Source organism: Mus pahari, chromosome 12 (genome assembly GCF_900095145.1).
Source record: "Mus pahari chromosome 12, PAHARI_EIJ_v1.1, whole genome shotgun sequence".
NCBI lineage: Eukaryota > Metazoa > Chordata > Mammalia > Rodentia > Muridae > Mus > Mus pahari.
In genome coordinates, this window is record NC_034601.1 from 57535972 (window position 1) to 57550541 (window position 14570).

Sequence of the window (14570 nt, forward strand, 5' to 3'; positions counted from 1 at the left end):
TCAAGAAACTGGCAGCCCCAGGGAGTTTAGAGGTCGGGTGCGGTGAGGGGGGCATCTCACATGGAGAGAGTTGGGTTGGGGAGGAGGTGTAGGGTGTGGAGCAGTCAGGGGGAGGGGGGAAGGGAATGGAATATGGAGTGTAAAAAATAAAAAGAAAAGAAAAGAAAAAAGAAAAAAATTTGAATACAACTCCAAAAGGAAAACTTTCTGAAACAGTATGCTGAAGTTTGGGAAGAATTTTCAAATCAAGTCTCTTCAATAATTATGTTTGCTTTTACTCTTTTATATTTAATTCTCAAGTTTGACAAGACACAATAACTGTAGTGTAAAATATTTGCAAACTTTGTTTCGAATTTTCTTTCAACTCTAGTTTCCCTTAAGGCTTCATTCTCATTCTCTGACAGAGAGTTAATGCATATCATTTCAAATAGATGCCAAGAAGTAATTATATTTTAAAATCAGTGCAAATTTTATTATACTAAATAGTACTTATAATGATGCTGATATTATTGTTATTATTGCTATTATTATATATGCTAGAGCTTTACATTTACTTAAATATGAAAGAGGGCATCATACAAATCTAATAAAGTATAAGAATAATAAGCTTACTGGAAATTGTATGAAAATCAGTCAACTTTTTATTTCTGTTAATGATAACTGTATTAGCTTTTACTGCAGAATTTTTTACTGATCTACTGAAATCGATTTTATGCCTCTAATGGTTGGAATAATCAATACTTATTTGACCAGGACAAGAACCAGAATGGCATCTGTGTATGTTGCAATATCATACTGCCAACAAAAGGCAACATATGGCTTATGGACTATAGGAAAAAGTAACCATTTGCAAGCCTCATGTCCTCTTAGTCTCTTATATTCTATTAATTCCACTTAACTACATACAGTTTTATTATCAACTAAGAGTTTTCTGAGACAATGAAGGAGTATAATCAGATCATTTGTAAATTAGTATTCAAAAACAAAATTTATAATGGTAAAAATGATAAATTTGCCTAGTCATAAGATATATATGGAAGCAATTATTCCCAAATTAAGTAACGATAGATTTGTTTTTTCTTCTACATGTGCCATGCTGAATATTTGAAGCATTGTAACACACAGAGAATGCAGCATTAAAATCTAAAAACTGAAACAATAAATATATTTACCTCATCTTTAATGATTTTCATAAAAGGAAATATGACTCTCACATTAGTTGCTGTTCTTAAAAGTTGGTAACATTGATCTACAAACACTTGTTTTGAAGGATTAGATTTAAGCTGTAGTTTACTCCATAGGAAAATCAACTCCCTATAATGAGAAAAAGACATATATCAAAATATAAGTAAAGACATTGATTTCTTTTGCCTGATTCTATACTATCCTAGCAAGGCTATATACATAAAGTAGTTATAAATGTTTATGCTCAAAAATAAATAAATAAATATGTAAATAAATAAGTAAATAAATAAATAAATGTGTATGCTCTCCGTGCTACCTTGAGATTAACAGAAGTTAAAAGAGAAAAATAAAAGCTACATAAACTTGCATAGTAATGATTTCTTTTTTTTTTTAAAGATTTATTTATTTATTATATGTAAGTACACTGCAGCTGTCTTCAGACACTCCAGAAGAGGGAGTCAGATCTTGTTACGGATGGTTGTGAGCCACCATGTGGTTGCTGGGATTTGAACTCCGAACCTTCGGAAGAGCAGCCGGGTGCTCTTACCCACTGAGCCATCTCACCAGCCCGATAGTAATGATTTCTAAAGATATGCTGGCATACCTAAGAAATTCATAGTGCTGACTTAAATCAGTTCTAATTTCATTTACTAGTACTGATGTTCTAACTGTAAAACACACACTTTGACCTTTAGTATGTAACATCAGAATACCATCCAAGAATGGAGTCAAGAGAGAACTCTGAGTGCCGGTGAGAAAACTCCAAGAAAACTGAGTCTTGTGATTTCAGTGTCTTCAGAAACATCGAATTGTTCTTGAAATGTGTTTTCATGCCCCACCCCGGTGTAGTGGATAGGAGTGAGTTTACTTCCATTATTCCTTCAACTGGCTACTGTTTATATTCCTCTATGGAAAAATGAGGGGTTTTTTTGCCACGTGTTCCACATGTGGCTTGCCCTTGTGATTCTACACTTTACTTATGTGATTCCTCTTAATCCTCAGAGTATAAATTGTCTGATGCTCTGAATAAAGTTTGCTGTTAGCTGTATAAGAGTTTAGTCTGCCTCATTATTTTGGCTGCATTTCCCTAGGTCCCATTGCCAACTAGAACAGTAAACATACTACTTGCAAATTTAGAAACCAACATTTTAGAATATTTCCTTTCTATTAAGATACGAAAAGTAATTTTAAAATTTAAACGTACAGTACTGATTTTAAAACTGTATCCTTTACATTAGCTTTAGATCCTTTACATTAGCTTTAGATCATGTGCTTTTCTGTGAACATGCTATTCTTTTGAACAGACAAATTATAGAACACTTAAAGCATTCACAGGTAGATTCTTTCCTAATACACAGCCAAGGATGAACAAGGACAAATACAGGCAGTGGCTTTTCAGGTAAAGTGAAAGCATAAGGATACATCTCATAAAGAAATCTACCCTTAGATCCTAAAACTCACATAAAGCACATAATTTGGAACTACTAAAATACTTGGTGGCAACTTTGTTTTTTCCAAAATAGATTTACTGTGTATGTCTTGAGAGTCCAGCACATGTAAGTGGAGTTGAGCTCACTGGACATTGGGCTTTCTTCATTTTGTAAATACACTTGAGAGAAATGTAACAATTCTATAATCAAAAAGTACTCTGGACCGAGACAGAATAACAAACATTATTCAGTTTAATAATTCATGACTCTAATATTCTATATTATTAAATTTTTAAAAATGACTATAACTGTTCCAGTTAGGAAACAACATTGTGTTTGCTACTACACACAGTCATTTTGGTTTTCAGTCTCCCGACACACCTATTTCATGAGATGCTGGTTAGGCTTGTATATGTATTTTATGAATCACATTTTCCAGTTCATGAACATCTATCTCCTCAGTAACACAATGTATGATGGAGACAGTAACTGACATTTAAAAAATAAAAAAGCTAATGTGTGCTTACCTTTATTCACTATCTTTAAAGACATCTCTAGTGAACTGTTTGGTAAGTACTCAAGTTTAATAAGTCACTAGCTTCCTACATAGATTTGGTACCATGATTGTTTTAAACACACACACACACACACACACACACACACACAAAATTAAAAAACAATAAAACAATGCTATTTTTAAAAAGTAGTTGAACACTTTCAAACAACTGTAAGGAAAATATATAGTCCAAACTCTACTAACCAGTATCATTTTTCCATTTCAAATTATGCATCAGAAACACTTACCATATGTAGTACATGTCCCCATTCTGGAGCTGTGGAATAAGAAAGGATTCACAGAGTTGTAAGGCTAGCAAAGTCTTGCCTTCTTTTTCAGTGTTGCAGATGATATCAATTCCACTCTTACAGTCAGTTTTCAACAAATGCTGTAAGAAGAAAGGAAGAGTCAGTTCCTATCATCAAAAACATATAATACTCTAGTTGCAGTTTAAGTTTAGTATACTTGCAAGTACTGATACATTTCTAGTTTCTTTTACAATTATATACTGTATAAATTAAAAATAAAATATTTTTATTTTTTATTTACATTTTATTGTTTTAGAGCATAACACCTGCATTTCACAATGAGTACTTGCAAGGCCATTAATGCCCATGGGTAAGTAGAAGTCAGGGTAGGAAAGAAGTCCTATTATTGTAAAAAACAAAATAAAAAAAAGCATTAAACTTCTTAGCATTTTAAGAGACAAAATCATAATATTTCTCAGGTTTTTTTCTGTATCATACCAAAAGTTTAATAAGTAAATTATATTAACTCAATCACTTGTTATTATCAGATTCTAAGTCACATAAACTTAAAAGAATAGTGATAAGTAAATACATTCAGATAATGTGATCTCTATATCCTTGTTATTACTTCAAAACAATTCAGTAACAGTAAGGTTTTATTTTGTTTTTAGTAAGGATAAATGGTAATAGGAAAAAAGTCTCAAGTGATACCTCCCGGAATAGCTGATCTTCTACAGGTGACATAAACAGACAGGTGAAGAGTGCTTGATGGAAGTACAAGTCTTTGCTGATTTCAGGGTGATTTATACAAGATTTAATAAGAGCCATTGCTTCAGGTATGCGTTCACAGGCAATTAGGTATCTGGCACGTAGTTCAAAGAACAGTGGATTTTCAGAACTTAAATATTTGTTCACTATATTAAAAAGAAAACATTATTACTCTCAAAAAGTATCCAAACTTTACAACTAAAACATCATATTTCATTAGATTATATAAATAACATGTTCCATGACAGAGTCTATGCTATTTGTTTTATTAGAGATTAAATGACTTGCCCAATGACAAAGATATTGTAAGTGGCAGAGACGGAAATAGAATCTATATTTTATGCTTTTTATATCCAAACATTTTTAATTATTTATATTTCATCAGTAGCTTCTGAAGTGTTGATGAACTATATTTTATTTTGACTTAAACATTTTACTTACATTTACTTCTGTTTAAAATGTATGGTGAGTAAACAGTTACTTGGAGTTCGTGCAAGAATCTATTTCAGTATGGACTTTACCATAAGGACTACTACCCGGAGAAGAGGCATCTATATTAATGAGGCTCTAGAGAACTTTTGTCCAAAGTGAGGAATGCTAGTGTAGTTATAAAAGGAACCTCAGGAACCATCAGCCTTCACACCAGCTCTGTTCTAGCTCCTACTCACAAAAGCCTAAACACTCCCTTAAAAGTCTAATAAACTTTCTTCTCTCTTGTCCTCTTAAAAATTAATTAAAACGTTGTTATTATTCTTTGTGTGTGTGTATTACTCAATTAACCAACATGTACAGCAAGTGCCTTTGTTACCTTCTGAACCATCATGCTTGCTCCTGCCTTCTTCCATCGGTGGCTTTCTTGATGCTACTACCATCCTATTTTCTCTAGCCTAGTTTCCTCTCACAATGGCCCTTATCTTTCCTGTAATTTATTTACTCTTTATAATTTTCATCAATAAGCAAGTCTTTCTCCTCATTTCCAACTGTCTCGGCCTTTGATTTGCTCTAAGTGTTTTCCAATTCACACATCAAGCAGCAGTTCCCTTGTTTGCCTTGCGTGCTCCACTCTTGGTATAGTGCTCGTTTGGTCTTAAACCCAGCATGATAGTCCCTTCTCCACACACTCCATGACTTAACCTGTTACAAACAGGAATATCTTTATATGTTCAACACATGCTAAGTAGCTGTTCCGAAGTTGGAAGAGCTTGTCTGTTCTCTTTGACTTTTCTATATTTTTGTGCTTATACACTATATTAAGCTTATATGCTAAGTTTTGGGGCTCCATATCTCCTAGAACTCAGGACATTTTTAATAATATGGGAAACTAAAGGGTTAATATTAACAGGTTGGATTAGAGAACAAAGCCTCCTACTTCAATAAGGAATATTGGCTCTGAGTCAATATTGGCTCTAGAGTTCACTGTAGTTCACTATGGTAGGAGCTGATTTCAAAGAAGGTAAAGTAATGAGGCAATGACACAAAATTGTATTAGCTTGGGAAATGCTGTTCTATCATATTTGAAATTTACTTATTCATTTACCATGTTCATTCAATCACAGAACTGTGTGAACAACAATTCACACAGTAATCATCTGTATTAACCAATTACTGTGTGCAGGGCATTGGACTAACTATAGAATATAGGCGTAAGAATATATTAACATAGTAATGGGTAAAATAAATTCAGAGTTCCAGCCTTCAGAGAACTCTGATACAATGGATATTCTGTGGTTTAGGGTTTGAACTTAAAACAACAATAACAACAAAAGTATAGCTACTTAAACATATTTTAAAACAATAACTGTAGGGTCAAAAAAAAAAACTCCCCGTAACACCCAGTAAATATGTCAACAGCCACAGTACCACTACAAGAAAGAAATCTAACAAAGCTGGTATCAAGAAGCACTTTGGGCCAAGTTAGAAAAGAAATGGGTTTGGTGTTGACTCTCCTGAAGTACCTATCTCCTGAGATGCCGGTTGGGCTTTAAGAACAGCTTGCAACACTGGATCTTCCCATGGGCCACCATCTTTAATGATTCGAGTCACCAGTTCCAGATTCACATTGCCATATCTGCGGAGGTGGTTCTGGCATTCCTAGGAGAGAAAAATCATTCTGGCTTTGTGAAATTTAAAGGAGTTAAAAACTACTTGATCATCATTATTCATAAAGTGACTGATGGCCACATGGTAGCTATTCAATTATAAAAGAGAAAAGGGTGCCAATGCAACCTAAGTAGGCTAACAAAACCCCATTAGTAACAAACAGTCTTAATGCCAAATGTTACACAGACATGATTGAACTGAAAAAAAAAAAAAAAAAATCCCACGAAAACAGGGATAAAATGTAACCAAAAGGAAAAGCCTACAGGTGAATCACTTGTAGGGAAACAGCCAGGTTGCAAAAAGCTGAAAATTAAATGATCTGTTAAGTTTACATAAAAATCCAAAACAAAGCTCCTGTTAACAAAGACAGGCAAACGCCTAATGGGAGGTGCTGCCTAGAACATACACTCTATGCACAGGAGACACGTGTCCCTTGCTCTGCCCTGAACTTATGCCACATTTTATGATACAGTACGATGCAGTAATAAGTTTCAAAACTGAACATTCCACTTCCCTTTGTTTGGAAATTAGATTTGTGATTAGCAGATAAAGAAACAACAGGTGGAGAAAAGAAATCAAACCTGTAACAGGAGCAGTTTGCATCAAGTTTTAGATACAGATGTACTAATAAAATGAGTAGCAATTAATCATCACTTTCTGGCTTCTATATTTTTTAGATATATGCAGTGCTGTTAAATGATTTTCATTATATTGTAACATTAATAAAGGAATCACATTGATTTACTTAATTTTATTTCCTGAGTTTGATGAACCAGCTTTAGATTTGTGCACCTGTTGAACTCTTCTTTCTGGTTCATTATACACTAAGAGTTTTAAAAGTAGTTCAGGAAAGTTAAAATTTTGAAAAATAAACTAAGAGTAAATAAATAAGATGAACTTGAACCCCTAAGAAAAAAAGATGATAATGAAGCTAGCAGTATCTGAATATATTTCAATATTGTCTGAATTGCAATTAAAGCACAAATGTCATTTTTTTTCTGTACTTAAAATAATACCGGAGGCAGACAGATACCTTAACATCTTATAAACACTGTTTAAACATTTTGAAAGGCGTTAAAATGTTTGACTTATCAGATGAATTATCAACTAACAAATTCACACTGGCTGTTACTTTACTTATTAAGCTATCATCTTTTTATATCATTTGAACATTACATTTTCGACCTAAAAGTTAATTCTAAGGTATTAATTAATTTATTTATTGCCTTATTGATTAAGAGGAAAAAAGGGGTTTATTTTATTAAAGAACAAAATGGGAGAAAATGAAAAACATGGCTCAGTGGGTAAGAGCACCCGACTGCTCTTCCGAAGGTCCGGAGTTCAAATCCCAGCAACCACATGGTGGCTCACAACCATCCATAACAAGATCTGACGCCCTCTCCTGGAGTGTCTGAAGACAGCTACAGTGTACTTACATATAATAAATAAATAAATCTTTAAAAAAAAAAAAACTCAAGAATTTCAAATGAGGTGTCTCTGTTCCAAAGATTGGTTTCAAGTTGCTGGGCTTAATCAGTCCTCCCTCAGGATCCCAGGTAACAGGAAGTAGGAGTACATCACACCAAAGAAGTTACAGTTGTACAGGTGTGTGTGTATGTGTGTATGTGTGTGTGTGTGTGTGCGCGCGCACGTGCGCGCATGTGCACACATATATAATTATTTCATCAACTTAGAATACCCAAGATACAATTTGCAAAACAAAAGAAAATCAAGAAGAAGGAAGACCAACGTGTGGATACTTCATTCCTCCTTAGATTAGGGAACAGAATACCCATGGAAGGAGTTACAGAGACAAATTGGAGCTAAGTCGAAAGGATGTACCATCCAGAGACTACCCTACCCGGGGATCCATCCCATAATCAGCCACCAAACCCCAACACTACTGCATATGCCAGCAAGATTTTGCTGAAAGGACCCTGATACAGCTGTCTTGTGTGAGGCTATACCAGTGCACGGCAAATACATCTATAGGATAGAACACAGGGCCCCCAGTCATCTATAGGATAGAACACAGGGCCCCCAATGGAGGAGCTAGAGAAATTACCCAAGGAGCTGAAGGGGTCTGCAACCCTATAGGAGGAACAACAATATGAACTAAACAGTACCCCAGAGCTCGTGTCTCTAGCTGCATATGTAGCAGAAGATGGCCTAGTCGGCCATCATTGGGAAGAGAGGCCCCTTGGTCTTGCAAACTATATATGCCCCAGTACAGGGGAATGCCAGGGCCAAGAAGTGGGAGTGGGTGGGTAGGGAACCAGGGNGGGGGGGGGGGCATAGGGAACTTTCAGGATAGCATTTGAAATGTAAATAAAGAAAATATCTAATAAAAAAATTATTTCATCAAAGAAGACAAAGAACCATTATGTTCAACTAGGTTATCTCCAAATTAAAACAACTAAGTACAAAATAAATCCTAGAGTGGGCAAGTTACTTAACCTCTCTGCTCTAACAGTTAATTTCAATAGCCCACTTCATAAGATTGTTGTGAAGATTAAATAATAACATACAGTAAGTAGAAGGTTCTTGGGACAGTACTTTGCACATATATAGTAAGTACTCACTAAAGGTGAGCTTTCAGTTCTTAGACAATTTTAACATTTTCAAAAAAAGTGCACATGTGGTATGTATAAATAATATATTTTAGGGTACCTAGATGCCTGAGTATTTAAAAAAAAAATGTGCATTTTCTCATCCGCATGCTGTAACATGTATTCTTAAAGGGTACATGGGGGGGTATCATATGTGTAAATACATATGAATTACCAGTTATATTGCCAATTATCCTGATGTATTTAGAACTGGACTCAGTCTATGTTAGTATATCCTGTAAATTTTCTTTTAAAAAGGTAGAAATTTAGTTTAAAAAGAAAAAAGGGGGCTCTAAAGCCCCTAATTGAGACCATCGAAAGTTTCTCAGAGAAAGCTCTGACAATCTTTAACAACTACCAACCTCAAGAAAGTTTGGGAAGTGAGTATATCAATGTGCAAGTGTTGTGGATAGCCCTGGGGCTAATTATATTTTATGTTAATTCTGTTCTCCAGTCTGTGCCTGCGAATTAGGAAAGAGACAGCACTTGGTGATTTCCTGTAAACCTGCTTCCCACCTGAATTTGTAAAATAAAGGAGAGCTGATGATTGGGCAGATAAAAGAGAAGGTAGAGGGGAAGGTGGGAAGAGATAAGGAAAAAATAGGAAAGGGAGAGGATGCAGAGGAGGAGGAAGAAGAAAAGCGGAGCAGAAGCACATGGCCTGGAGAAACCGCAAGTTCTAAGGGGTCTCATAGATGTGGAAGATCTGCCCAATTTGGTGCACAGCTTGTATTCATATTAACTGAGCCATGTTTTCATTGCCGGGGCATATTTGGGAAGGAGATTTACAGCAACATGCACGTGCGAGTGTACTTCTCTAGGATTACAATATATACTCTCCATCTGGTAGGATACATTTTAAACTACTCCTTTCTCATTCAATGTGTAACCCATCAGTATGATTATTCTGGTATGTTTGTGTGTGTTTCTTTTGTCAATATATTAGATTTTGGAGAGTACTACTAAGGAAAATAAACTCTTATATAGGTAATGAAAATGAATCCTTTCAGTGTGGGCTACTTTTTAAAAAACAGCATGAATGAGAATAATTAAGTATAAAAATAGTTCCTTTCTTTAGATAGTATTAATGGCTTTTGCATGGTATTCAAACTAACACCCCCAAAGTTAGTCTAGAACCTCCTGCACTATAGAATTTCTCTCCTGAAGCATTAGGCATGTTTTTAGAATGTTTCTGAAACAATGCATGGATGTACATCAACACGCTCCTCTACCTTTCGTGCTGCTTACTGAAGTGGGCTCCTTACACTTCCTTTAGCTAATTCCATTCAACACTGCACCTTTGCCAAGGGTATGAAGAAAACAGCTCTACTCACTTTTCTTTCAGAATCCATTGTAAAGTGGAATTAATGTTTTGTTCTAAAGTTAGATTTTTTTCATTCCTAAACTGGTTGCCATTTTAAAGTCCACATCTGTCTATAAAGCTGTATTTCAATATTTGGATCTTTTTACATTCAAGTTTGACCCCTTCATCAACTTATCATAATTAGAAATTTAAGGCCCCACCTACCTGAACCATTACTATTACACGTGATACATCCTTCTTTCCATCCTTGTCCGCAACATTTTAAATTCACCTTCTATTTTACCTGTGCCCTTTTCTCATGTCACTCTTCCTTCTACAAATTCCACGGTGTTATCCAAAACCATCCTATTAAGTCAAGTAATTGATTGATTGGTTGATTAATTAATGTGTTGTCTTTGCACATTACCACTAATCAAGAAGTCTTTATTATCTACTTCAATCCACAACAGATTTAATGTCATTTCAGTATTAAAATCTATACCAATCCATTCAATTATCACATTAAGATAAGGATTTTGAATATTATTATTTTACTTTCTTTAGATAATCAGGAGTTTATTCCAGCCTGGGGAGATGACTCAGTGAGTCATAACACTTGCTATATAAACAGGAGTACCTGGGTTTGAATCCTAAGCATTGACTCATAAAAAACAGGCATGCCTGTTACCACGTTGTTGAGGACAGAAACTCACTGGCTGGCAGGCACACCCTCACTCTAACAAGTATATATACCACATACATAAACAACATACCACCAAATATGAGGGGGAAATAACAGAAATCTAGAAACCAACAGATTTCAGGAAAACTTTCTGTATAATTGGTATAAAGAATTTTAAACTGAGCATCACAATTTATGTTTTAAATAAGCAATGAATTGATTCAGCTCTTAGACAATGTGTTATTCTTACTATTCTAACCCTAATATAATAAAAAAAAAACCCTGAAGTTTTAAGCTATGTAAGCTTTACTTGAACACAGGTTCCAACATAAAGAAATACACACAAAATCCAATTTATCAGAACAAGCACATGCAGTCGGGAGAATAAGAGGTCATGTTGCCCTCTGTGCCACCTGCCACCAACAGGGCAAATTCCTTAATCTCAATCAAGAAAGAAATCTTCAGATTTATCTCTCTTATGAACACTGATGGAAAAAAAATACTCAAACTGAATCCAAGAACACATCAAAAACATCATGCACCATGATCACGTAAGTTTCATATCAGGGATGCTGGGTTGGTTCAATATACCAAAAAAAAAAAAAAAAAAAATATCAATGTAATCTATCATATAAACAAACTGAAAGAGAAAATAAATCATATAATTATCTCATTAGATAAAATATAATACACCTTCAGTGTTAAAACTGGGGGAAATCAGGGATACAAGTGCAAACCTCAGCATAAAAAAAAGCAATACGCAGTAAGCCAACATTCACCATCATATTAAACAAAGTCAGAAACTTAAAGCAATTCCACGGAAATGAGGGCTAACACCAGGCTACCCACATTCTCCCTATTATAATACTTGAAGTTCAAGCTACAGCAATAAAACAACCAAAGGAGATAGAGGAGATACAAACTGCAAAGGAAGTCAAGCTGTCACTGTTGGAGGATGAGCTGAGGTAGTATATATAAGCTACCCCAAAAATTCTACCAGAGACTTTTCCAACAGCCAATAAACACCTTCAGCAAAGAGGCTGGATACAAAATTAACTAAAAATCAGTAGCCCTTCTTTATAAAAATGATGAACAGACCGAGAAAGAATTAGGGAAAAGAGCACCCCTTTCTTTCTTTCTTTCTTTTTTTTAAGATTTATTTATTTATTATATGTGTGTACACTGTAGCTGTCTTCAGACACTCCAGAAGAGGGCATCAGATTTTTGTTACACATAGTTGTGAGCCACCATGTGGTTGCTGGGATTTGAACTCAGGATCTTTGGAAGAGCAGTTGGTGCTCTTAACCGCTGAGCCATCTCACCAGCCCCCAGCACCCCTTTCATAATACCCACAAATACTATAAAATCCCTTGGTGAAACTCTAAGCAAGCAAGTGAAAGACCTGTATGACAAGAACTTCAAATCTATGAAAAAAAGGAATGGAAGATTTTGAAGATTGAACACTCTCCCATGTTCATGGATCAGTAGGATTAACAAATTGAAAATAGCTACCTTACCAAATACAATCTATAGATTCAACACAATTCCCATAAAAATTCCAACACAATCTTTTACAAAACTTGAGAAAGCAATTCTCAACTTCATATGGAAAAACAAAAGCCCTGTATAGCTAAAACAATCTTGAACAATAAAAGAACTTCTGCAGGCAACACCATCCCTGATCTCAAGCTGCACTACAGTATAATAGTAAGAAAAACTGCATGGTATGTGGAATAGAAACAGACAAGTTGATCGGTGAAATCGAATAGAAAATCCTGAAATAAAACTAGACACCTACAGACACTTGACTTTTGACAAAGAAGTCAAAACCATATGTAGTGGCTAGTTTTGTGTGTCAACTTGACACAGGCTGGAGTTATCACAGAGAAAGGAGCTTCAGTTGGGGAAGTGCCTCCATGAGATCCAGCTGAAAGGCATTTTCTCAACTAGTGGTCAAGGGGGAGGTCCCCTTGTGGGTGGTGCCATCTCTGGGCTGGTACTCTGGGGTTCTATAAGAGAGCAGGCTGAGCAAGCCAGGGGAAGCAAGCCAGTAAAGAACATCCCTCCATGGTCTCTGCATCAGCTCCTGCTTCCTGACCTGCTTGAGTTCCAGTCCTGACTTCCTTTTGTGATGAACAGCAATGTGAAAGTGTAAACTGAATAAACCCTTTCCCCCCCCCCCCAACTTGCTTCTTGATCATGATGTTTGTACAGGAATAGAAACACTGACTAAGACACCATACAATGGAAAAAAAGAAAGGTCTTCAACAAATGGTGCTATCTAACTGGATGTCTACATGTAGAAGAATGCAAGTTGATCCATATTTATCACCCCACACAAAACTCAAGTCCAAGTGGATCAAAGACCTCAACAGAGAACCAGATATACGAAATCTCATAGAGAAAGTGGGAAATAGCCTTCAATGAATTGGTACAGGAGACAATTCCCTTAACAGATCATCAATGGCTCAGGTTCTAATATCAACAATTGATATATGGGACCTCATGAAACTGAAAAGTTTCTGTTAGGCATAGGGACCAAATGGCAGCCTACAGATTTGGAAAAGATCTTCACTTCCCTTCATTCGATATCTTTAGTCATCAGGGAAATACAAATCAAAATGACCCTGAGAATCCACCTTACAAATGGCTAAGATTAAAATCTCAGGCTACAGCAGATACTGCCAAGGATGTGGAAAAAGGGGAATCCTCCATTGCTAGTGGAATTGCAAGTTGGTACAACCACTTTTGAAATCAATTTGGTGATTCCTCAGAAAACTGGGAATAGCTCTACCTAAAGATTCAGCTATACCACTCCTGGGAATATAACCAAAGATGCTCCATCATACCACAAGGACATGTGCTCCACTGTGTTCATAGTAGCTATATTCATAATAGCCAGACACTGGAAACAACCCAGATATCCCTCAACCAAAGAATGGATACAGAAAATGTGGTTCATTTACACAAGTGAATACTATTCACCTATTAAAAACAAGAGCATCATGAATTTTACAGGCAAATGGATACAACTAGAAAATATCATCTTAAGTGAGGTAACCCAGACTCAAATGACATGTGATGTGTGGTTAGTACTCACTTATACTACATATTAGCCATAAACTACAGGATACCCACACTATACTCCACAGACCCAAAGAAGCTAAACAAGAAGGAAGCCCCAAGAGAGGATGCTTGAATCTCACTTAGAAGAGAGAATAAAATAGTCATAAGAGGCAGGAAGAGAGAGGGAACTGGGTGGTAGAAGGGAAGGGCAGGGAAATGAGGTGGTGAGCGGTTCAGGATCAGGTGTGGAGAGAGGCTGAAGAGATGATGCCAGGAAAGTGAATGAAGATCTGAGGCTGGGGGTGGTGATTGTTAATCTCTATGATGTGTCAGAGACTTGGGGTGAAGAAAGCTTCCAGGAGTCTATGCAGGTGACTTTAGTTGTGATTCATAATAGTGGGGATGTGGAACCTGAAAAGGCCACCTCCTATAGCCAGGCAGGACACCCAGTAGAGGAATAAGAACAGCAATCCACCCACAAAATATTCATCAAAAATCTATCCTACAGGCAGGACACCCAGTAGAGGAATAAGAACAGCAATCCACCCACAAAATATTCATCAAAAATCTATCCTATCTACAAGAAATGCAAGAACAAAGATAGAGCAGAGACAGAGGGAATG

The 14570-nt window shown here is 35.9% G+C and overlaps 1 protein-coding gene across 4 annotated transcripts in view; it reads right to left on the minus strand.

The window, feature by feature from the left end:
* Positions 1-14570, minus strand: part of Znf654 (zinc finger protein 654) — a 102771-nt gene that overhangs the window by 9345 nt on the left and 78856 nt on the right. For 3 of the 4 annotated variants that reach the window (XM_029544248.1, XM_021209579.1, XM_029544246.1), the window contains 4 exons: positions 6143-6278; positions 4131-4333; positions 3420-3559; positions 1173-1314 (listed from right to left, as the gene is read on the minus strand). In XM_029544248.1, the coding sequence (XP_029400108.1) occupies positions 1173-1314; positions 3420-3559; positions 4131-4247 (399 nt within the window). In that variant the 5' untranslated portion in view covers positions 4248-4333; positions 6143-6278. Of the gene's footprint in view, positions 1-1172; positions 1315-3419; positions 3560-4130; positions 4334-6142; positions 6279-10424; positions 10635-14570 lie in introns of those variants that run through there. The other variant, XM_029544247.1, reaches the window with a different exon arrangement.